Source organism: Lotus japonicus, chromosome 4 (assembly GCF_012489685.1).
Source record: "Lotus japonicus ecotype B-129 chromosome 4, LjGifu_v1.2".
Taxonomy (NCBI): domain Eukaryota; kingdom Viridiplantae; phylum Streptophyta; class Magnoliopsida; order Fabales; family Fabaceae; genus Lotus; species Lotus japonicus.
In genome coordinates this window covers 53,035,230-53,060,366 of record NC_080044.1, presented here as the reverse complement: position 1 = coordinate 53,060,366, position 25,137 = coordinate 53,035,230, and the positions used below count along the sequence as shown (strand labels likewise).

The following is a 25,137-nucleotide window of genomic DNA, read 5'->3' as shown; positions in this document are numbered from 1 at the left end:
GGGAAGGGATTTAAGGTTTGATTCAGGAGATGAAATGGGATTTAGGGTTTTTTTTTATGGAAGGGAAGAAGAAGAAGAAGAAGGAGGAGGAGGAGGTGGTGTGGTGGTACGATGGTGGCTGGGAAAAAAGAGATTAGGATGATGAAATCCATTCCTAATGATTTAATGATTTTAATTATTTAAGTTTTTTTTTCTATTAAATTATTTATTTCATTTTATTTTAATTATTAATTACACATGTGGAATAAAAAGTTCAATTAAAAATTACATGTGGCATGTCACTTGTCTCTCATTAATTGACGTGGACATACACATAAGCGTTGACCGGACCTGGGGCTGCCGGAGGGACGGGTCCAAATTGTTTTCAATAGTTTGAGGATGGTTTTCTGATAATTTTCCGGCGAGGGATGATTTTCAAAACTCGCTCAAAGTTCAGGGACGGATATAGTTTTTAACCCAACCAAATAACCTAAAATATTCTCTCACTTTCCTTTCTCTTTCTTTCCTTTCCCATTCTTTCCTTCCAGTTTTCTTTCCTCCCACTTTCTTTCCTAACCAAACATAGCCTTAGTCTTAACGTTGACTTTTAGCAAAGGAGCACTGAGGCAGGTCGTTGGGCGGCCATTAATGAGATGCATACCCAAGCAACCAAACATCGGTCGCAGTATTTATTTCCACCAACAAAAAGTGCATCGAATTGATGCACTTTATACACCTTCTTAGTAGTATTCCATAAAATCACCATAGAAAACAGTTGATGTGGGGACACCCACATTTAAGGCCTCAATTATTAGAAATCCAATAACTCTCCTAGTAAAATGTTACTATCAAATTTAAGGATTTTTTAGTATATTCTTATCTCTTATACTTTTCTTAAATTTTTGTCCTTTAACCATTTGCCTTCTGCTCTTATTTTTCCAGGAACCATTGCACGGTGGGAATATCACCTAAAATATAATCTATTGTAGATAATAATAATAAGATTTACAAAAGTGGCATTATTGAAAAAATCAATCAATGCTCTCTTAAAATTTCTATCTTAAAAAAAAGGAACAAATTTGTTCCTACAAAGAACATGGATATTAAATTTCTTATCCAAATCACAATTATATTCTACTAAAAGCAACTAATCAATTCTAAGTTAAAGAAAAAACTAATCAATCCTAGTACCCTACCAATTGATCCACACAGTCAATAGTAAATATATCAGTAACTTAAAAGGTTTATTTTTTTGCTGAGGCTATGTATTAAGAAAAACATGGATAAGAAGTTTTTTTTTGCACTACAGGCACTCTTCATAACAACCATGTGGCTGTCATCATTTTCTTAGGATTGATATAGGTGAGAACTTCTCCTCGTCCCCCCGGCCCGGGTGCTTAATTGTTATGCCCATGTAACTAAAAAACAATGTATAACAATTGTGTTCGAATTTCGAATTTTCATATTACGGTGGAGCAAATTTTTTTAATGAGTTCTTTTCTATTTACAATACTCAAATTCAAGACTTAACTTAAAAAAAGTTAAATACTATCAAACGTATAAATTAACTGACACAATGTTATTTTAGCATAAATAGATATTTCAGGTTCAAGTTCTTGTAATGCAGTTACGTTAAATATTTGGCAGGAAGTGTTTTACTACTTACAATGATCCTACACGACAATAATATGACTGTGATTTAAACTTTAAAAAAAATTAAACATGTATTATTTAAACTAACTACATGTAACATATGAATAAGAAGACGGAGGCTGTGCGTTGCGGTGGGCTATTGTTTTGGCCTCTCAACTTACTTGGGTCAACTTGGGTTCCGACGGGTTTACATTGAAACTGATTGTTTTCAATTGTTTCAGAGATGGAAAAAGTCTTCGGATGACAATTCATATCTAGTTTCTATTATTCGAGAATGTATTTTTATTTGTCGTTCATTTGACATAATGACTCTTTCGTTTGTGCGCTGTTTTGGCAACTCTGTGGCAGATTTGCTTGCAAGGAGGGCTTCTTCATTCGCCGGTTTGGTATGGATTAACGAAGTTCCCTCCGAAGCAACCTCTTTTGTTTCTAGGGATATTTCAGTCTCAATGTTGATCCAAGTTTAATTGAATGGCAGATTATTGATTTTTTCTCTAGTATGGAAATAGAAATTGGAGAAAAGAAACATATTTACATGGGATCGACAGGATTTGTTTCTCATTAAATGGAGAAAAGTATAACATTTTGAGGAGATAATTCAGTGTTTCTAATTGTATTAATCCCTTTATTTCTATTTTAAAGATTGAATATATTAATTTTTATTTTTTTGGTTACAATATCAAATTCTATTTTTATTTAATAATTAAGCATTATATATGTGTATATATATATAATAAATTTATAAATAACACTCTTTCAAGCATTGTGATTGTGATATGAAACCAACTACAACCGTGAGCTCCCCAGCGACCCCCATATCATAACTAATTAACTCTCAGATATCTGCATCTCCAAGACGGTACGGTACAGAAGTAGAAGGATGGAGAAAATTGAATCTATGAATGCACGATAAATTAAAAAAATTCGTTAGGAGTAGTTATCAGTCCCAAATTTATTAAAAAATATTAGTTTTCCTGAATTATCTCCTATTAAAAAAATGAAAGAACTTATTATTGAATGTAGTATTTATGGGTGGAAATAAGTTAAAGTCATGCTAGGCTTTGCGTGGCCCAAGCTTGACTTCATTCTCTTTTTGTGGCTTGTGCTCAAGCTGGGTCTTTTTAACAAACTAAAAAAGCATGGTCTTTCAATAGTCGAATTTTAAGGTCTAACTTAACATGTTATAAGGTTTTGTCTGGCCTACAAGCTAACTTAAAAATTTATTTAACAGATAATTTCAAATAAAGTAAACCAATAGATCGACCAATAGGCCACGTACTAATACTCTTATAGACTAGCGAATTAATATGTCATTTTATAAACCATTGCATTTTATTTTCAAATAATAAACTTGTATATCATTGCTCTCAAATAATATTATTTATATTATTGATAAAAGTAATATTACATAAACAAGTCGGCTTATCAAGTCAAAAAAACTTTTTTATAGCGTAGACGTGACCTTTTTATTTAATCAAGCATTTTAATAAGCCTAGACCCAACTTTTTCAGGTGATTCACTTCTTGTTACATTTTCCTAGTAAGATTTTAATGAGACACATTTATTTATTGTGGTCATTTGTTGATGGATGGGACTGGTTTGGTTCTTTCACTTCTTCATGAGGGGTTTGTCCTCATGTTGTGTTTTCCTCATTCAATAATAATACATATTTCAGCTTAAAAAAAATTGGATGGAGGTTGGTAATGAGATTACATTTGCACAATTAAGAAAATAGTGATAAAATGTGTGAAACCATTAAATTTGGGAAACAGAAAATGTGAAAAGAAAACTAGGGATTAAACGATGACTAAAATTGTGAAAAATAAAGTAGGTGGCCTAAATTACAGAACTACTAAATTGAAAGGATTAAAGTGAAATCAAACCTTAACATTCAACAAAATAACTTAAGGAAGGAGTTGAGGGATTTTCATAAATTCTACAAACTCTCCCCCCTTTTAAAACTCAAAGAAATGGACTTCTCATAATCTCTTATTTCTCTTCATAAAATGGTCCTTACATGTAACTTTTGTAAATTAAAATTGACATAAACACATTCAATTTAGGTGTGTCAGGATCGGTGGAGGGCACACAATCAATGAGTCTCACAAATGCTACTAGTGCATGTTTAGATACATGCGGAAAACAACCGTAAATTCAACATTATGGTAAACAACCACAAAAGCTTAGAAAAATTACTTCTATCCATCATAATTTTAGCTCACAAATGATTTTCTACCGTGTATTCAAACATACATTTAGTAGATCTTTTAACTTCTTCCATTTATATATATGCCCCAGAGATCAATAGCACAAACATCACAGCAACAACTCTTCCAAAAACACTTAAGGTAGCCATTTGAAATGGCTTCTTATGTGGTATCTATCTCTTCAATCACCCTCATCACCATCTGCATACTCTCCTCAGTTTTATTACCTCCTTCTGCAGCAGCAGCAACTGTGCATCAGGAGGACCCAGCAGCAAGACCCTTCAACAAGATATACGCCTTCGGCGACTCCTTCACGGACACCGGCAACACCAAGAACGCTGAAGGTCCTAGCGGCTTTGGCCATGTATCAAACTCTCCCTACGGCACCACTTTCTTCAACCATTCCACCAATAGGTACTGTGATGGAAGGCTTGTGATTGACTTTGTAACAGAATCACTTTCCTTGCCGTACCTTCAACCTTACCGTCACAGCAAAAAAAGCAATGACAGTACTTTTGGTGTGAACTTTGCTGTTGCTGGTTCCACAGCAATAAACCATATGTTCTTTGTCATGAACAACCTTTCCCTTGACATCACTCCTCAGAGCATCCAAACACAGATGCTGTGGTTTAACAGGTACCTAGAGAGCCAAAAGTGTATAGGAGTGGAATCAAAGTGTAAAGATTTTGATGACACTCTTTTTTGGTTTGGTGAGATTGGAGTCAATGACTATGCCTACACTCTTGGATCTTCAGTCTCAGGTGACACCATAAGGAAGCTTGCAATAAGCACAGTCTCAGGAGCTTTACAGGTAATAAATAATATTTATAGCCAACACAAAAAGTAGTTCAAACTCAAATTCAAAATCAAAAACATAACTTCAAAGCATAGAATTATCTTATCTCCATGTGAATCCATGAAGAGTAAAATGAATGAATTATATTGTTACATTACATTTTTTGTACATATAGTTTCACGAATGCATGATTTCAGTCCCTATAAATTCAATTGCTCAAATTAAGTCTTCCTACTTTCAATGTAGAACAAATTTGATCCATATGTTAACTTGCCATCCAATAATTAACGAAATAAGTTGATATGAACCACCACTTCTTAACATGAATGACATTTTAAGACGATTTATGTCACTTTTCACATCAAAATTTGTAATACATATCCATTTTCTCCGTTAGTTATTGGATGATAAGTTAACATACATCTGGACAAAATTTACTCAATTTTGAGAGTGCGGCTTAATTTGAGTAATTGAAACGACAGGGACCATAATCAAGCATTATAAGGACAAACTATGTAGATAACCCTAAATTATATAGTTTCATTCACTGTTTTCATTCTTTGACTTGCAGACATTGCTTCAGAAGGGTGCAAAATACCTAGTTGTGCAGGGTTTGCCACTAACTGGGTGCTTGCCACTGGCTATGTATCTGGCTTCTGAAGATGACAGGGATGACATTGGATGTGTGAAAAGTGTCAACAACCAAAGCTACACTCACAACCTTGTGCTGCAAGCCAAATTACAGGAATTCAGGAAGCAGTACCCAAATGCCACCATAGTTTATGCTGATTACTGGAACGCCTACCGCGCTGTTATGAAGAATCCAAGCAAGTATGGATTCAAAGAGGTGTTTGAAGTCTGCTGTGGATCAGGAGATCCACCTTACAATTTCAGCATTTTCGCCACATGCGGCACGCCTAATGCCACGGTTTGCACAAGCCCTTCCCAACACATTAACTGGGATGGTGTTCATCTCACAGAAGCCATGTATAAGGCTGTTTCTGAAATGTTTCTTCAAGGAAACTTCACCCAACCTCCTTTTAATTTTTTGTTGGAAAGAAAACAGAGTCAGGGGTGAATGGTTCACCCAAGAAGAATCATGTTAGGAGTTTGCTTGTTCTTATGGCGTTTATGCGTTTGCTAGCGTAACTACTTGTGAGAGAATCATATTTTATCTTTTTACTAGAACTCGTTGTATTTGTTTCATTTCCCAATTCCCATAGCTATATCTTAAACTAGAGAGATTCTCAGAAAGAAAGTCAGATTGGTGAAAAATGAAGAATCCTAAACATATATTTTTAGTGCATATTTGGATACAACTTCCCTTACCAAATACAATGGTTTGTTGAGAGGGGGTTGAATTTTGTTGAGGGTGTGTAGTGGTTGGTTGAGGTTTGTTGAAGATGAGGTGGAGGAGAGAAGTGTTGAGAGTTCTCAACAATGTTGAGAGGGGATAAGGGTGCCACGTGGCGCGTTCTGGTTCGTTGTCCGGATTTTTATCATCTTAATTTTTTGAACTCAATTATTTCATTGCAAAAAAAATTTTCTGGAAATTTTTTTTTAACCAAAATTCATGATTTTTTTTCTCTATAAATAGAAACTTGGTTCGTTTGATTTGGATACAGAAAAAAAACCAAAATTTTCACTATTTTTATTATCTTTCTATTAGCCTTTGTTTTGAAATAGATCCCAACAATAAAATAAAATAAGTTAAGGAAATAAAATAAATTATTGTCTATATTTAAAAAAAAAAATTAAATTGTTAAGGGTTTATTGTTTTAATTTAATTTAAATCGATAATTGTAATTTTATGTAAGTCATAAAAATAAAAATATAAAATTAAATAAAAATATGAAATAAAAAAGTGGTGGGGTAGGGTGTTGGTGTTGAATGAAAAACCATTGGAGTGGGTAAAAGTTGAATGAGTGTTGAATTGGAGAGAGAAGTTGATGTGGAGTGTTGGGAAGAGAAAAAATGGTGTTGAAAGTAAGTAAATTAAACAAACCATTGTAAAGGGTCTTAGTTGTTAGTTGTTGTGACTGTCTCCCATAATTTTAACCTCACTATTATTTTCCGCCGTGTATACAGCTACGCACTTGAGACTTTAAGTGAGTAAGAAATTAAAAAAGTATATAAAGAAGTCATCACACATTGGATGAAAAAGTAAGTGTTGAACAACAATGTGACATGACCTAATGTCTTAGGATTCTGGGTGAAAGATTCGGTGTATAAAAAATATATATTCATGTCTCCTCTCATGCTACAACAATGAGGGATAGTCTCATACCATAAGATAGACTTGGTCGCCTGACTTCATCCTAATTAAGTTAGCTTTTTGGGATTAAAATCTCTTATCCCCAAATTATGTCTCATTTGTCTGTCACAATAATGAAATTTTAATATATTAGCAAAAAGGATACACATGTAAATTTGTAACCACCCCATCTTTTATGGCAAGCTCTCATTGATGGGTCAGAAAAATGAGTCATGGAAAGGGGACAGAGGATCTGCTTCTGCCTCTTGGAAGGTGGATCTGAAGAGAGGAATTAAGCAATGAAGCATCTAGAACTACCTATTGAATTCATGCCATACTTAGTACTCCAGAATTCCATTTTATTTCGTCCCCAGTCTGCTTGGTTTTTGCAGTCTGCAGAAGGTGATCAACATTAATTAGCACATGCTTCTTGTTGTGGAGTAAAACTAAAAAAAAAGGACAAGAGGAGCACCACAAACTGTAAATCACACCAATAAAGAAACTGGAAAACATTCAATGCTAGTCTGAGCCAGTGGTCCTAATAAATGGGTACATCCTCCCTCTTCTTCACTCTCATTATGAAGATAAACTGCCAGTTGCCAAAACAGGTGCGGCCATTCTTGTTAAGTGTCAATCATACTTAATAAAGCAATAAGTGCGATGATTTAAATACCGCACTCTGATACAGTAACATCTCATGATTCAATACTTCAGACATGGCATGTGTTTTTCAACAAGCAATTGTAAGTAATAGCTTAAGCATCAAAAGTCACAACTACCTATCCCAAATGGCAATGGGTGGGTACATGCAGGAAAGCTTACATCGTTGGTGCCACGCCACCGTCATCATATAATTAGATAAGATAAAATGTGTATTGTCTTGCTTTATTATGAGAAATTATCCTAGCACAATAGGTGATACATATGAAGAGATGAGCATATATATATCACATGGCAATGTCAAGAAAAAATTGTGTTTATTTCTCTCTTCATATAGGATATCCTTTCATATATATATTTAAAGGGTCTAACCTATTGAATAGGTATGAAGAGAGAGATAGACACAAAATTTCAACATGAGAGAGCTAGCACGAAAGGATATTAATCCAATGGTTGATATGATAGACATAGAGGTAAAGATGAGGAGTAGTGTTGCATGTTGTTAGGTTAGAAAATAACCTCACAGCCAAACACAGTAAGGATAGGGGAAAATAGTAATTCTAAAATAACACTAGAATTTATTGAAAACGAACCCAAGAAGGCGAACCTTCTTCCAAGGGAAAATCCATTCCAAGGGTAAAACCCTTTTACAACTCAATACTCAAATGCTAATAATGAGAGTGCTTTTTTTTTTGTTAACAATGAGAGTACTCTTAAATATACTAATCTAAACCTACTAATCAATTAACTCTGGCCCAAAACAGGCACAACTCAAATGATAAAACAGACTCGGCCAAACAGGACTAACACTAACACAGATAGATAAAACCAAACCCGAACCCAATGACAACATCCAACCCAGACCCAAACGCCCATGCCACTAATAATATTATGACTATAAGTCTATAATTTAGAAGCCTAACATATGTATAGGGTAATGAGGATTTTCTCCATTCTCTCCAAGACTATGCAAGGATGGAAGTTGTTTATACATATGACATTTCTGTTAAAAGCAAACAGTCACCTCATTTTCTAATGATATCTTGATAAACACTATAAGTGATATATTATATGCAAGAGTGTTATCACTGAGTAATATACAAACAAATAATCAAGAAAATTGACAGGATTCTGTACACTGTTGGCTGTCATTTTTCTCTCCTGTACATATTCTTCAATTAAAATAAGTACTCATAATACATAAAGAAAAGAGCATCAGGAATATGTTCTGGCAGGTTATTTACAAAGAGATAGAGGCACAGAATATCTTCTCTGTACGCGGTTTGTGCATCAATCACATCACTACTGCTTGTTAGAACCCACAAATCACCTGAGTTAACTCTCTTTAAACTTCCCCGGCAAAACGGACAAGATTCTGACCTTGTGTTCCTGTAATATAATGTGACAAACAGATTTCTTAACTGTTAGTGATAACTCCGTTCTTCCATTTTCAGATTACCAATGACTAGTTTTTAGTTTTTACATGATAGTAGAAGAAAAACTGAGGGCATGATCTTACCAGTCACTGTAACAATTTTTACACATAGCATGGCAGCAATTAGGTAAGACCATTTTTGTGCAAGACTCTAAGCAGATACCACACTCATTTTCTCTGTCTGAGTCCAAATCAAAAGGCTTCCTCCTATCATCCGCACTCCTATCGATAACCACCTCGATGCTGCGATCTTTTTCTTTCATGATGTTAGTATCTACTAAATCATCGTGAAGACGCTGAAGAGAAGGTAATATAACACCTGCAAATCAATTGTAGATTAATGAATCCGGGCTAGTTAAGTGCAAAAACAGTACAACTCTATTAGATGAACTTACTCCTTGATTACAAAAAAAAAATCCAAATTGCCACCTTTGATCAATATAATATTTGAAGAATTTAAATCACCAGCTATGTCAAGCAGGGGAATAAAGTTGAATAGAATTATATTAAAAGCTCTGAGGCATCAAAATAGCCTTCTGTACAATAACATAGCAGATTGTAGGCGGAAGCAAGGTTTCTAGTACTTACCATAGAACTCCCTTATGGTTGCTTTCCTTCCATAAGAATATGTATTTGGCTTCCCATTGGTGTGAATCTAATAGATAAAAAACAGAGAGATCAATAAAAATAATGAAATTAAAGGACGAAGCTAATACTTCAATTAGAAAATAATAAGAGGCAGAGACACACCTTATACACAATTACGCGGAAAAGATTGAAGTGGCTTGGAAGTAGACATGAACATGAGAAATCCATCCATTGATATAAAAACAGAAAAACGGGTGCCAATTTGTTGTAAACTAACTTCATTTGAAGGCAAGCACTTCCATTGCCCCTTGAAATAGAAGCAGCCCTGCATACAGTTTCGAATTTGAACCAATATATTATATCTGAAACAATGCATTTTTACCATCATAAGAAATAATAAATGCATCTCAAATCTCAGGCTATACCTTTGATTCCAAGGACCATTATATGCAAGTAAACTAACTTGGAAGGATTAAATAAACAATCATAGAGTGACAGGGTTACAGAAGTATTCTTCCTTGTTGGTGTAAGAAATGAGTAAGAGGCATGATACTGGTCCCTAGGCTTTACCATAAGAAAGGGAAATTATAAAGATAACGACAAGCACTCAACTAGAAGTAAAGATAGTAGAATCATCTGATCTTGGAGGAATTACTTTAACTGAGGCTAGGTACATGTTTCAAACAAGTAACAAAGGAAAATTATATATCCTTAATCTGTTAGAGGATAAAAAAAAGTGGGCAATGCAAATGGCAGAGGAGGAAAAGGATAAAAAGTTTAAAACAACCTACTATTTGGAAAATTCATATTGTAAAGGTGACCTATAAACAGGATTTAAATACACACTAACATTTGACAGTCTTCTGGTATATTCTCTTTAGTGGAACCAAAAATGTGTTACTTTTTTTGTATTATCTTATCCCATGTTATCTGTTATACTTTGTTCCACTTTTAATATACACTAAACACAACAAACAAGGTCCAACACAGTTATAGATAGCTGGACTCCTTAAACATTTAGTCAAGGGTTCGATCCCTCAACAATGTGTATGGAGAATAATTTGTTGGGAGAGGCCTATTCATTTACTTGATCTCAGAGCCTCGATGGGATTAGTCTCATGGCTGTCAGCCGGGGTTACTTGGTAAAACCAAATATACACTAAACACAAACATAATACTTACACACATTGGTCACTATAACCTGTATATTGAATCCTAGCTATACTATTACTACCTTAAAATGCTAATTACATTGTGTTCACCATGAACCCGTATTCCCAATTAAGGTCAAAGCAAGAAAATACAAGAGAGAGGGAGAGAACTCACAGCAGATTGGCATGTTGAATGTCAGCCTCGAGTGCCTTGAGGGAGTCTTGGAAAGTGGGGGTTGAATCAAGTATATGGTAGCGCAACATTTCTCGAACTTGGAGGGATTATGGTCCTTACGTTTAGAGGAAATGAGAAGGAGTGGTGCTTGGAGAGAAAGGAAAATGGAGGAGAATAAATGGGGTCGCCACGGCACAAAAAGAATGCTATGGAAGCTTCTTCTTGGGTTGGGGGTGTTGACCAGAAAAGGTCTATTGAGCCTTCGAGACGCTCAGTGGCCTTGTTTTGACCGACATTGCCCTTCCAATAAGTCACCATTTGAACATCTTCAAATTTGCTTAACCTTCTTTTTGGAGTTGAGGTTCTTTATTTGGGCATTTTTAGAAAACTCTAAAATCACATCACTTTTTTAAAGGGAAAAAACAACTCAAAAATATTAAATCATTCATATATCCTTTAATAATAACTTAATTTTTTTTACAATCGGTTGATTCATAATATGGTATCAGAGTCTTTATGATCAAGTGATTTAAAGTTCAATTTTTGCTGCCCCGTTATTACAATATAAAGGTTGAATTTCAGAATGTGGTAAGTAAGTAGGTCTCAGTGTAATATCTACACTTCAAGGTCATGTAAACTCTTGTGTGAAGGAGTGTGTCAGAAATATAATATATTGGCAATCTAGTATATGGTTGATATTTGAGCGGTGCGTATGAAGAATAATTTGTTGGGATAGATCTACTCACTCACTGTAATCTTCGAATCTCGATGGATTAGTCTCATAACTGTTAGCTGTGGAGATACCTTAGAAAAAAATATAACAATAAGTAAAAAATCATCTTCACAGGAAAAAAATCCTATTAAAAACATTTTTCATGAAAGTGCATAAGCTAGTCATATTTCTTGCTAGAAACTTTTCTTTAAAGTTGCAAATGCATAATAGGACTTGTAGACAATATAATATTACTTAGGTATCAATATATATTAGAAAAGAAGAACTTTCATAGTGACGTGTCAGCACCAGATTAATTCTCATACGTGTCTATTTGTTAGAGGGTATAATTTTCAATTAATATATGTTTTAATTTTATATATTCTAAACTAATTAATTGATATTATTTTAGAAGATATAATTTTCAATTGATATATGTTTTAATTTTATATATTCTAAAATAATTGATTCATATTATTTTAAAAGATAAGATTTGGTCTTTTAATTTATTTTTAGAATATATTAATTAATTTTTATTGAATTTTTCGATTTTTTATTAATTCAGGATTTTATGAGTTTATATTGTGATTTGCTAGATTTTTTTAGTTTTTATCTATTTTATTTAGTACCTTTTTTAATATTATATTTGATTGTGATTTAGGTTGTTTATTTCTTAATTTTATTTTAATTTATCTTATTATTTATTTAATTTTAATTCCAGGAAATATTTTCTTTTATTTTAGATTTATTTTTAGAGTATATTAATTAATTTTTCTTGATTTTTTGGATATTTAATTAATTCAGGATTTTATGAGTTTTTATTATGATTTTCTAGATTTTGTAGTTTTTATCTATCTTTATTTAGTACCATTTTAAATATTAGATTTGATTAGGATTTAGGTTGTTTATTTCTTAAATTTATCTTATTATTTATTTAATTTTAAGTCCGGGAAATATTTTATTTTATTTTACATTTATTGATAGAGTATAATAATTAATTTTTATTGAACTTTCATATTTTTATTTAATTCAGAATTTTATGATTTTTTATTGTGATTTGCTAGATTTTGGTAGTTTTTATCTATCTTTATTTAGTACATTTTTAAAGTTTAGATTTGATTATAATTTATGTTGTTTATTTCTTGATTTTATCTTAATTTATCTTATTATTTATTTAATGCTAATTCTAAGAAAAGGGAGTTGATTTGGTGCTGAGGGTTCACAAAGCTACCATGGACACGCAAAGATATGATAGCTGCTATTTCTACCTCTGCCACATGTCGCGATCAGGACAGCGGTTTGCCGTAAGATGATGTTACGTGAAGTAGAGTTTATCATGTTGTGATTGATGATTTGTGTCATTTCAGTTTATCCTTTGTTCGTAATTTAATCATGAATTCTTAAATTTCACATATTTTGTGTGTTTTGATTCTAAAGTTTACAAATTTTTGCATAGACCCTTTAACGAATTATTATTGAAGACATAATGTTTTGATTCTTATGTAATGTTTTTTCTATTGTTCTCCTTCCGCTTTTGTATTTTTTTAAACCAGATTTTAGTATAATTTGTAGAAATTCATGCGCGTGAAGTCATTCTAAACGATATTTTGGTATAATTTATAGAAATTCACGAAACTTAGGATAGCCTGAATTTATATTCATTTCTCAAATTTTGCTCCTTTTTATTCATCATGTTTGAGCTGTGTGTATAAACATACTTTTTGCACTGTATGTGAATGATGCATAACTTACTAATTTTTTTTTATGATGCACAGGTCAGTCAAATTGATGAAATTGAAGAGCTCATATTTAATCTTCATGAGTATGTTTAGCCCATTGTTAATGTTGGTTCATGTTTTCCTCAAACTCATTAGTTTTGCATATAATCATGTTTTAGTATGTCAATTGGGTGACTTATCTTACTTTGCTCTATATATTTCCTTAAGTTTAATTTAAATTGATTGTTAGTATAAGTTCATTGGTGAAGTAACCACAATTATTTTGGGTGGGAGAATTTTTTTTTTCTCACATATATAGATAATTTGTTGGGGTGTGCACAATTGGGGCATTACACCATTTTTTGTTTCTTTTGACTGATATGCGTTTTTGATTTTTTGTTTCACAAGGGTTCCACCCCAAGATTCACAAATACACTAGATACAATTCTTTCACCACAGTCCTTTTAAATTGGTGAAGAAGGGTTTTTTGTTCTTCAAGACTTCATTTTGGGTTTCTGTTTCAATCTTCTTCATGAATTGATTTTGTTCTTCAGCTAATTGTAAGATGTCATATGCTTAAAGGATTCATGTTTTTCTCTTCTTAATCAAAAGCAAAAGGATTAAGGAAAAGAAAATCTTTTGGGGTGCAGAATATTCATTTATTGGAAAAAAATTACACGTGTCATTCTCAGGTTAATTCTCATAAAAAAATACATTTTAAAATTAAAGATTTGATTAGGATTTAGGTTGTTTATTTCTTGATTTTATCTTAATTTATTTTTAATTTATTTTTAAAGTAAAAAAATACATTTTTAAATTTTAGATTTGATTAGGATTTAGGTGATTTATTTCTTGATTTTATCTTAATTTATTTTTTTATTTATTTTTTGAGTATTAATTAATATATCCCTAACTTTTTTTAAAAAGAGTGAGTTTGAAAACTATAGCTTAAGTTAATTTGTTAATATATTCCCAAATAATAATAATAATGATAATAACCAGTGTTTTAATACTCGACTCGGTCGAGGTACTGAGTCACTGAGTCACTGGTCGGACCAGTGAGTCAATGGGCGGACTGCTTGACTCGGTGCCTACTAAAAAATTATATAAAATTCAATGCAACATGAAGTTAAAATATATATAATAAAACACGTTACCAATTAACAACCTGTATTGTGGTGTAATGGTAAATGCTTTGCACTTTCACCTTCATGGCCAGCGTTCAAATCCTCCCCACAACATTTTTCACAAATAATTTCGGTAGGATTATTACCAAGCTTGCTGCTACACTACAGTCCACAGAATAGGCCCAATATATTAAATGGCAGCTTGATAACTCTTCTCATTAAATTGGGCCAACATTTGTGATCCATATCAACAGAAACAAAAAAAAAAATTAAACTGGTGACTCGCCGGTCTAACAAAAAATCGGCCGAGTCACCGAGCCAACCTATATTGTGGTTTAGGGTTTAGGGCCAGCGTTCAAATCCTCCCCACAACATTTTTCACAAATAATTTCGGTAGGATTATTACCAAGCTTGCTGCTACACTACAGTCCACAGAATAGGCCCAATATATTAAATGGCAGCTTGATAACTCTTCTCATTAAATTGGGCCAACATTTGTGATCCATATCAACAGAAACAAAAAAAAAATTAAACTGGTGACTCGCCGGTCTAACAAAAAATCGGCCGAGTCACCGAGCCAACCTATATTGTGGTGTAATGGTAAATGCTTTGCACTTTCACCTTCATGGCCAGCGTTCAAATCCTCCCCACAACATTTTTCACAAATAATTTCGGTAGGATTATTACCAAGCTTGCTGCTACACTACAGTCCACATAATAGGCCCAATATATTAAATGGCAGCTTGATAACTCTTCTCATTAAATTGGGCCAACATTTGTGATCCATATCAACAGAAACAAAAAAAAAATTAAACTGGTGACTCGCCGGTCTAACAAAAAATCGGCCGAGTCACCGAGCCAACCTATGAATCGGCCGAGTCAAGCCGGTTCCCACTGAGCTACATGCTTAACCGGTCTGATGTGTGGCTCGGACCGGTCAGGTGACCGAGTCCCGGTCCAACCGGTCGGACCGGCCGGTCCGAACCGAGTTTTAAAACTATGATAATAACATATGTGTGCGGGTATGAGCCGGTTGGATACTATAGTGCCCATACCCACTATTGTTTGCGGGTAAATTACCTATACCTAACCTCATACCCTTTTAGCGGTTTTTTACCCTACCCATAGTTAGTATTTTTTGCGGGTACCCTATGATTTCGAGACCCATTGTCATCCCTAGATTTAGATTTTGGCAAAGATTGATAGCTTCCTGTAATGACATTGAATTGTCTACAGGTGGAGAGCTTCAAGTTGCTACTCACGTGAGTATAGGGACGAGTATATGTAATTTTTAAAAACGCGGGTATGGGGATGGTACTATAGTACCTACCCATTTTCATCCCTACTTAGTTGGAATAAACACAATAATGTTATACTTTATGATTTATCTTACACAATTCTGATTTGTACTACTATCACATTCATTTTTTTTTAAAGATTAATATGTTGGTAATTTCTTATATCTATGATTTGTGTTATTGTCTTCATATTTACGGAGAATGTGAAACGAGTTCCCGTTGGTCTCAATCGGGCTTAGAAGAGAAGTCCTTATGTCCACTTTACTCATCAATTCTGACTCTTATATTTCATTCGTTGTTTAATATATTTTTTATAATCAAAGTATTAATTGATGTATCAAATACAATAGACATATTCCCCGTGCAACGCGCGGGTTAAAAACACTAGAAGAGTATGGGGAATGCACTTTGTGGAATGCACTGGAGATGGATGTGATGGCGGATTTTTTTATTTGAATTTGCTATTGAAGAATGAGATGAGATAGAAATGAGTGAGGCAGAAATTCAATATTGATAAATTAGTTAGAGTTCTAGAGAGGTAGAGTGTGACAGAGTCTTCTGAAATAGCGATGGTCTTTGGGTGATATGCTTATGTAGGAGGTTGGGCATTTCGAATCATTTACTTGCAGAGCTTTGGGCTATCTATTATGCACGAAACTTATATTGAAGGAAGCTTTTCCAAGGGTGGTTATGGAGAATGACTTAGCGGAGGTTGTGGAGGCAATTACTTGGCATTCTGACTCGTTTTTATTTAGCTCTTCTTCGTGATATTCGTCGGATGATCTCGTCCCATATTGAAGTACGATTCCAACTAGTTGCGCGCGAGACGAATACGATAGCTTGCTAAGAGAGCTCATGCTTGATTTCGATACCCACGTTTTGCACTTTCCTTTGGTAGAATGTCACATCTTGTTATTTCAAAAATGCAATGGAGGCCTTAGCCTACCTCTATACTCCAATATTGTATTGTAGTGTTTTCTCTTTTAATCTTTGGTACGCCATGTTAAAAAAAAAAGTTAAAAAGAAAATCATATTTCACATAAAGACTTATTAATAATGATAATTTTTAAATTATATATAAACTATTTTCCTAATGATAAAAAATAAAAAATTTAACAGGTTTACGAAGGTTCTCTTGTTTCCCGAGTGCGACTTTCCAAGCCCAGAAATTCCAGAAACTTTTCGCGTTTTTGTCTTCGTTTTTACCGAAAAAGAGCCCAAAGTTTCAACAGAGAGTAACGGATGAAGAAGCTCACTGCAATTGTTTCAACTTTCTCGATCTTAATACTTTGTTTTCAAATGCTCCTCCATGTTCATTCGATACCTCTCTTATTAGGAAACCAGGTAATGGCGTGTGCCTTCAAATCAACGAAAACTGCATTATTTGTATTTGAGATTAGCATGGGATTGTGTTTCTTAGCTTCAATATATGAAGAATCGAGGTTTAGTTTTTGGTTGCTGAATGAATTTGCAATAAACAAATAGCTTCACAACTAAGAATATTGAGTTTGCGATTTGGAAAATGGAATAGTGAAACTTTTAGGGTTCAAGTTCAGTGTTAGGTTATAAATTGCTGACCTTACATTTCACTTAAGCTTGATTTCTATTGCCGAAAATTCCCATGTTAACGCTTGTTTTCTTCCATTTCTCTCTTGAACTGTTTGTCCAGGTTGATGAGGAATCTTCTGGTCGAAGGTACCGGAATGGATGCACAATTTGTTCATTGTGAATTAAATTAATCCTTCATTCAAATATCGAAATGGCTTTCTATGATGATATCTAGCTTTTATTTCTTGTTGTTATAAGCTAGGAATATAACTTAGCTGTCTTTCTTGTTGTAGGAATCTTAAACAGGAACCGGAGCATACTCGTGAAGTGCATTGCTCTAGAGAGAGAAGTAGGGTAGCATCGAAAGTAATAGAGGAGGTATTGTAAATTTATGACATTTGCAGTATGAAATGTAAAATTTGAATCACATCATCGAAGAACATTTTTTGAAATATTTTAGTGTCTTGGATCAGTGTTATTGGATAGGTCTAGTCTCTAGTGTGTCATGTAAACACAGTAGTTAGGAAATGATATCTCTGTATTTACATTCATTACATAAATATTGAGTTTGAGATGTAGTTATATTTCAGCACATGCGTCTCGTTTCTCTTTCTCATCAAATACTTTTCTTATTTATGTTTCTGTAGTATTTGACACCATTTGTGGAAAAAGAAAACTATCAGCTTTCAAGAAAGTGCAGACTTCACCCTGAGAATGATATGTTCAGGGATCAAGAAGAGAATAAAATTTACATAGACTATCATGAGTGGCGATGTGGATATTGTAAGAAAAGCTTCCGTGAGGAAAAATTTCTTGATCAGCATTTTGATAACAGACACTACAATCTTCTGAATGCAGTAAGTTAGTTCTCATTCATTTCTCACTCTGTAGTGTATGGAGTACACATAATCTGCAGTCCAAGCTTTAGTTTCATCAGTGATGAGTTTAAAGTTCTAAAATGCTCTTGTCACCCCTTTTCCAATTTTGTATGTTCAGCTTATAAAGTGCATTTTTTCTATTTTTTCGAAGTTTTTGTTTTTGTAATTGCGTGATAAGGTCAATATCCAACATATAGATAGCCCAAGAGTCTTGAGGCTATCTGATTTTGCACAGTGAACTCAGTTTACTGTCTTCATGTTGGCTGATAGAAGGGTCACTAACAGGGCCCAACCTCAGAAGTTTCCTTAAATTTTTGTTTTTTGCAACAGACATAATTTTATAAGAAAGGGATTAGCCCTCGTAATGGTTGGAGACTCGGAGCTAGGTTGCCACTTTTATATATGTAATTTTATATTTGGCCTCCCAAAGTTAAATTAGTCCTTGGCTTCTGTCCCAATAGAATAAACAATCCAATCCTAGTATTTCTTACTGCATATCATCATTTTGGTGGTAATTTTAATATTGGAGGTGGAATCAATAGAATCAAAAGAGACCTGTTAGAAGATTGAATCAGTTTTTGAGTACTTCAAATATACGGGCAGTTCTATTTAATTTTATAGTACTAATCAGAAAATGTTGGTTTCCATAATTCCGCTACTTGTTTGATGAATTTAAATACAGAGTGATGGGAAGTGCTTGGCTGGTTTGTGTGGGGCATTGCATTGTGATGCTGTAATGAATTCCAAGTCCTCTAGATGCAAGTGTAATCCAGCAGCTGCTGCAAGAAACCTTCACCTATGTGAGGTTGCTTTGACTATTTTTTTCTCTATTTGCTTTTACTTTCAATGTAACCCTATCGTTCTACCTAATCTGTACGCACTGATTTTTCAGAGTCTTGCTGACAGTTGTTTTCCTATAAGCGAGGGTCCATCAGCAAGCCGCCTTCATGGTATACTTGAATTTTCTCTTGCAGTTAACTCAATCCTTATGGTGCAACCACCGTGATTCTTGTCACTTTTTTTGTAAAACTTTTTTTAATTTTTTCTCTTTGTTGACTTATTTCTTATGATGATTTCCTGTTGCGTAGAATTGTTTCTGCACCAATTTTGTGATGCTCACACCTGCTCAGGGAAACATAAACCGTTCTCTAGAGGAGGCAAGGTACGACCTGATTATCTCACTGTGGTAATTTATTATCAACAATGTGCCTTATTAGAAGTCTGTGATTGCTTCAGCTATATAGGGATATGTATACTTTCGCTCCTAGATGATGTGTTTTGAGGTTTTAGGCCTTGTGCTATTCAGTATTCATGAAGACTCTGGGAAAAAGCCTAATTGACATCACTTTAATCCTTGGTTGTAGCAGCCTAGCTTAAATTATCATCTAAGGTCAAACATGTAGTCATAGCACATTTCCCTTTCTATAGGAAGGTTTTAGAATTTTTTTAGCATTAGCTTTTTGTCTTTTCATCTAAGTTCAAACATGCAGTCACAGGCTCACAGTACCTTCCTTTTTTATAATTTTGTAGTCATTAGTTTTTTGTCTTTTCAATTATTTATGTACCATTTCTTAAGATTTTAGTTTCATTATATTTAATTTATTACTACTATTTATCAATCCTGATATATTGCTTCTGCAGGTTCAAGTAAGTTTCTTCCGCCTAGCTGCTGGAGCATTGATCTTAGTGCTACTTCCTGTGTTCTATCTTTTTCTTTATTTGGTTCAAAGGTGCAATTTTAGTATTTTTGAATGCTATTTAACAAATCAAGGTTTTACACCAATATCTCATAATGCTGTTATTGGGCAAGTTTCAGTGATATGAAGAGTCGAACTCAAGAGCTTCGTCGCATCCCAAAAAGAGGGAAAGCAAAGCCATCATGATTGGTAACGTATGTCTCTTTTAAGTTGGAATTTCTTGTTACATGGCAGAACGAGCTGAAATAACCACAAAATTGCCATTAAATAACAATGGATTCATTTCATGTTGGTTGTATGTTTAATTTTATGATCCTATTGTCAAAGCTATTTTCATCATTTGTTGCAAGTTTTAAATGTAATCTCACTTTCTGTCCCCTCTTGATTGGTTTTATATTCTTGCCTTTTCACATTGCTTTATTCTAAGTCTATGTACGCTATCCAAGTTACATGACCATACGTGATTCAGTTGACATTACATTTTTCTCAAATGAGTGAGACCAGAATCTTCATATTGCTTTTTTTAATGATTTACCTTTTCTTTTTATGGATTTTAATGATTTACCTTAAGCCTATTTTCATTATTAAATCCTAGTAGACGTTTGCTTACCAAAAAAAAGGGAAAAAAAAAATCCTAGTAGACGTTTACTTCTTTCATGCACATTATGGAGGCTTTTTTTTCATTACTGAGCAACATTCTATGACGTAATGTGGTGTTCACTTGGATTATATACCAAGTGAAACTTATGTGCACCATCTGTTTGGTTTCAGTTCTCTAGTTTATTCATTATTTAGTTCTATTCTATGGAACTTCTTTGATCTGTCCTTTCAGAAGTGCCCTATTCCCTGCTGTCTTCAAAGTTATGCTCCATCTAATTGCTTTTGTATCTAGCAGAACTTTTGACCCTGTCATGTGAAACTCTTGTTACTGCAGACTATAAACTGTTGCTATCATCATCCAGGGTGAATCAGTGAATGGGTTGACAAAGATAGGAAGGTGCATTGCGTAATGTTGATCTTGGCCTTTCCTCCTGGTAGATTTCTTTGCATGTCCGTGTCAACAAGGAGCAATGGAGAATTACTAGGAGCGCATGAAGGAAATTAAACTTCTCACTGGTCTAAAGTCTTTACACACTTCCCCTGAGGTAGTATGGTGCTTTGTTGTTGAAGGGCACAGAAACATTATTTGATGATCATACACCTTTCGTCCATTACGCCGTGAATGAGGTTATTATTACATGAGCAGTTTATTAGTCCATGTTCCAAGTTTTGCTCAAAATTGTGTAATTGCTCACCTTCTTCAGTTTAAAAACCTCAATCCACCAAGCTTAAGCAGATTCGAGGCCAAACCCATAGAAAGGCTTGTTCTCCTACAACTATTATTGCAGCCTTGTTTTTTCTAATGGCTTAGAATATGTTTGCAGTTATAACCACTCTTACTGTATGCTGATTGCGTAATTTTTTAATTAGTTCAACTCAAGAGCTCATTGCATTAGGTATGATAGGGTAAGTTCATATAATGAATTAGGATTTTATTAGTTGTTCGGTTTGTATGATATAAGTTTATCCATGGGACTAGACAGCCTGTCCATTGTCGGGAACCAGGACTCTAGAGAAATTATTTGTGAAATGGACTGTGTTGACTTACCCGCCTCCCTTAGAGGATTATAAAAGTGTGAGGTTACTCCCCGTACTTAATGACATTAACAAATTGCTTGGGAAGAATTGGAATATAGTTCTTAAGCTTGTGCAAAGAGATTGCAATGCTCTTGCGGATATTTTAGGCAAATTGGGTGTTGCTCGCAATGGTTCATAAAAGTTCATCTGCCTGAGTTGGAGACTTTTGTTGAAAGACTTATTGTCTGTACCTTAGTTTTTTTTGGTATTATTTTCCGAAGTAACAAAAAAAATAATAATTTATCCATGAGATCTTCTATTCATTAAAATAATGAGTACTTTAATGATGTTTTGACTGACGGAGATAGACTTAGGTTATGATGTGAAAGCTTTCTTTAAGTTTCTTAATGTTAAAAAAATATTTTATTAATTGAATTTAAGTTAATGAAAAATATCCAAAATTAAAAAAAAAATTAGACTATAATTTTATAAATATATAACTAATGATGAGTTCTTTTTTTGTTGGAAACTAATTATGTGTTTCACAATTTTTAATTGTTTTAATTTTAATACAAAAAGTCAAAAACACTTTCAAAAAAAAATTTAATACAATAACAAGAAAGGTGATTTATGCCCAACCCAGGTCCACCAGCCCGCTCAAAATCAAGAAGATTCTACTACATTGGACGACATTGACACTTTTATACTGTGGGACCCAAAGTCTGAGTCTACTCCCACAATGGCAGTCATTCCGTCGTGCCTCTGTACGGCATTGCCGTCACCACTTCTCCTCCGCCTCCTCCCGGAAAACTCATCACGGTCACGGTGGTTTCCGCCGGTAAAAGCATGTTTGGTTGCAAAGAGAGGTGGTGATATTCCTCCCACTGCAGCAGCTTCAGCCATAGCGTACCCTGCTCTCACCTACTCAACCACACTTTACTTCAAATCAACTTACAACGTGAAGATCACAGTGCACGACGACGAGCCTGAAGACAAGCTCATCAATCGCTTCCGGAGAGAGGTCCGGAAGGCCGGTGTGATTCAGGAGTACCGCCGGAGAATGTACTTCGAGAACAAACGGGATAAGATCAAGAGGAAAGCCCGAGAAGCTTCCAGAAGAAACCGAAAGAGGTAGTTAGGGTTTGATCAATTTTGAATCTGCATTACTTTTTCTTCATTTGTTGTGTATATTCTCTAATGGATTTCACTTTTCAGGAAACCATGGACAAAATTTCCAGAAGATAATAAAGATGAATCTGGTAAGAAGGGGGAGTTTGATGATGAAGATGATAATTGGGACCTTCCAGATGTAGATATTCCATATTGTTGAAGCTCAAAAGTAGAAGCATGTATATTGTATATACATCTCTTCCATTAGTTCTGACTTCATTGCCAAATCTCATCACATGAAGCTGGTATTCTCACTTCACTGGTAATTCTCTGTTTCATATAGTAACTATTTACCCCAATTACATGCTTCAAGGAGAGATAGAAAGACATTGCTTAGTATAGGTCTCAAGACAGTGGCTGACTTATATGTGAATAAGTTGTTAATGTGTGTATAAATACTTCTTATTGTAAAGCCATTAGTGTTGCACTATCAGCTTCTATTTTCTCCTAGCTGGACTTCCTCTTGCAAATGGTGTCATGTGCTATAAATTTCACTTTGACCTTTATTGGTCCTGCTTATTGTGCCAGTCATTCAAATGTAGGGGTCAATAAGAGATAATAAACTCACTAGCTGTGCCACTTTGATTATTTTTGGTACTAAATCCTGGGTTAGTTATGGCTCGTGACCTCACCAATTTATTTAAGGGGGCTGGACTTAGCCCTTTGTCTTTGGAATCCCTAAAATTTGAAAAATAGGACTTTGGTTTGAAATAACCAATTGTCTTCTTAGACTATGCTAGTCTGTAATGAGAAGGGACCAGCAGCTATAGCTGCCAGCTGGACTTAGAAGCCGTTTGTATACGGACTTATTGGAGCTTATCTACTAGAAAAGACACTAGATAAGCTCCAATACGTCCTCTTTGGTTTGCATCAAACGGGTTGTTAGTCCAGATTAAGAAGTGAAGCTGACTCATGACTTTTTTAAGGTAGCAGAGTAGAAGAAGGGAACTCACAGGGGGTTGTAATGAGGGAGACTCAGAGAATGTTGCTGTTTGGGCTTTGGAAAAGAAGTTCACCAGGAAAATTAGTAGCTTTATTTTGTTGAATTCCTTCGAGGTGAAGAGGAAACTGAAAGCAGGGCTAATAACCTGGAACTTCCTAATGCTATTAATGTTGAATTATCTTTCAGTAAGTGAATTATCTTTCAAAATCAGCCAGCAATCAGGTTCTTGGTCAAAAGAACAAAAGTACAAAACTAATACCTGATAGTGGAGGAACAAAATCTCTTCACTTGGATTCTTGTTAAGCTATCTAGGGAGGCTCCAATACATGCCGCTCCTCTGTCATCTGTCACCCATGATTTTAATTAGCTAGAACTGTAGTGGAGTTTCGCCCCCGACAATTTGGGAGTATAAGCACTTATGTAAAGCTTGTAAACCTTTTTTACTTTTCCTGATTGAATCCAAAATAAATAAAACAGATCACCTCAAGGTTGATCTGAAGTTTGATTGTGCTTTTGGAGTTGATGCTGGTAGTTTGTCACTTTGTCTGGGCATTTGTCTACTTTAGAGGAAACAAATTATAAAAGTAACATATCTTTTAGCTTTGGATTTTGCAACTACAGTCTCAATACATTGTAAATGTAATGCATCTTGTTTTAACTACAGAACAATTACTCCAAAAGTTAAGAAATAATAGGTGGGAGTCATTGTTTGACAATGTCACAACATTTTGTATTAGCAATGTTATTGATATTCCTAGTTTGAATAGTTAGCAATGTAAGAGCTCGAGCTCAAACTGGTGCAGGACATCCTGAACCTATCTACGAAGATTCACAGAGCTACCTTCCTTTTTACCCCTCGTGAGGCAAATGTCTGCGCTGACAAACTAGCTAAGTGGGGACATAGTGTCACTGATTTTGTCTTTGATTGTGAAAATGCCCTTCCTTGGCTCATTCCTTGCTTAAGGAAAGATGTAAGAGGTGTTAGTACCTCTAGGCTCCTTTAGTTCTCTTGGGCTTTTAGCCCTCCACATTAGCAAAAAAAAAAAAGAGAGCTCGAGGTGAGCCTTGTCATAAAATTGAGGACACTCATGTAACATGGAGCACCATTTAGATATGGTATATTTACAGTTGAATTTTCAATTTCAAGTGCTAGAAATTAGACTAATCTATAAAACTACTCATCCACACATTTTAGTTCTATGCATGCAATTTAGTTAAAAAAACTATTATCCAAAATATTTCTATGATCAAGAGATTAATCACTTGGGAATTCAATTATAACATTGTGAGCTTGATGTGTCAAAGCATATTGAATTTCTTGATGTTTCAACACTTCATCAGTTTTACAGAGTATTATTACTTATTTATTGATAAAATAACTTATCTTGTATTGACTCTCTCAATTTTAAATGCATCCATAGGGGGTGCTTTTTCAGCAATGAAACTTGTGAAACAAGACTTCCCAATATAATGTGAGATGTTTTTTGATGTAAATAATTTGAATATTTATATTTAAAAGATAGGGGCTGGC

At 34.2% G+C, this 25,137-nt stretch overlaps 4 protein-coding genes across 11 annotated transcripts; 3 read left to right on the top strand and 1 right to left on the bottom strand.

Moving 5' to 3' along the window:
- Window positions 1–3,931: 3,931 nt before the first annotated feature.
- LOC130711567 (GDSL esterase/lipase At3g48460) lies at window positions 3,932–5,941 on the top strand. The gene is made up of 2 exons (XM_057561249.1): window positions 3,932–4,650; window positions 5,207–5,941. Exons 1-2 carry the CDS (start codon window positions 3,994–3,996, stop codon window positions 5,711–5,713), a joined length of 1,164 nt encoding a protein of 387 aa, XP_057417232.1. The 5' UTR covers window positions 3,932–3,993; the 3' UTR covers window positions 5,714–5,941.
- A 579-nt stretch (window positions 5,942–6,520) lies between these two features.
- On the bottom strand, window positions 6,521–11,178 carry LOC130715836 (E3 ubiquitin-protein ligase AIRP2-like). Of its 5 annotated transcripts, none has more exons than XR_009011792.1 (6): window positions 10,899–11,161; window positions 9,735–9,897; window positions 9,573–9,639; window positions 9,069–9,303; window positions 7,381–8,938; window positions 6,521–7,282 (listed from the first exon to the last, which is right to left on the bottom strand). XR_009011792.1 is itself a non-coding variant. In XM_057565964.1 (6 exons), exons 1-6 carry the CDS (start codon window positions 10,985–10,987, stop codon window positions 7,182–7,184), a joined length of 714 nt encoding a protein of 237 aa, XP_057421947.1. In that variant the 5' UTR covers window positions 10,988–11,178; the 3' UTR covers window positions 6,528–7,181. The 5 variants fall into 5 exon arrangements, 4 of the variants coding, with proteins under 4 accessions (XP_057421947.1, XP_057421946.1, XP_057421945.1 ...); XM_057565964.1 differs by having other exon boundaries at window positions 6,528–7,282; window positions 8,880–8,938; window positions 10,899–11,178; XM_057565963.1 differs by having other exon boundaries at window positions 6,532–7,282; window positions 8,794–8,938; window positions 10,899–11,172.
- Window positions 11,179–16,877: 5,699 nt separating this feature from the next.
- Window positions 16,878–21,414, top strand: LOC130714301 (uncharacterized). Of its 3 annotated transcripts, none has more exons than XM_057564206.1 (10): window positions 16,878–17,097; window positions 17,423–17,448; window positions 17,595–17,679; window positions 17,949–18,158; window positions 18,862–18,984; window positions 19,072–19,129; window positions 19,268–19,341; window positions 19,821–19,909; window positions 19,996–20,065; window positions 20,839–21,414. In XM_057564206.1, exons 1-9 carry the CDS (start codon window positions 16,996–16,998, stop codon window positions 20,060–20,062), a joined length of 834 nt encoding a protein of 277 aa, XP_057420189.1. In that variant the 5' UTR covers window positions 16,878–16,995; the 3' UTR covers window positions 20,063–20,065; window positions 20,839–21,414. The 3 variants fall into 3 exon arrangements, with proteins under 3 accessions (XP_057420189.1, XP_057420188.1, XP_057420187.1); XM_057564205.1 differs by having other exon boundaries at window positions 20,811–21,414; XM_057564204.1 differs by having other exon boundaries at window positions 19,996–20,070; window positions 20,811–21,414.
- Window positions 21,415–21,943: 529 nt separating this feature from the next.
- On the top strand, window positions 21,944–24,701 carry LOC130714302 (30S ribosomal protein S21, chloroplastic-like). 2 transcript variants are annotated; one of them, XR_009011237.1, is made up of 3 exons: window positions 21,944–22,624; window positions 22,709–22,925; window positions 23,590–24,701. XR_009011237.1 is itself a non-coding variant. In XM_057564207.1 (2 exons), exons 1-2 carry the CDS (start codon window positions 22,233–22,235, stop codon window positions 22,821–22,823), a joined length of 507 nt encoding a protein of 168 aa, XP_057420190.1. In that variant the 5' UTR covers window positions 21,945–22,232; the 3' UTR covers window positions 22,824–23,165. The 2 variants fall into 2 exon arrangements, 1 of the variants encoding a protein (XP_057420190.1); XM_057564207.1 differs by lacking the exon at window positions 23,590–24,701 and having other exon boundaries at window positions 21,945–22,624; window positions 22,709–23,165.
- Window positions 24,702–25,137: the final 436 nt, after the last annotated feature.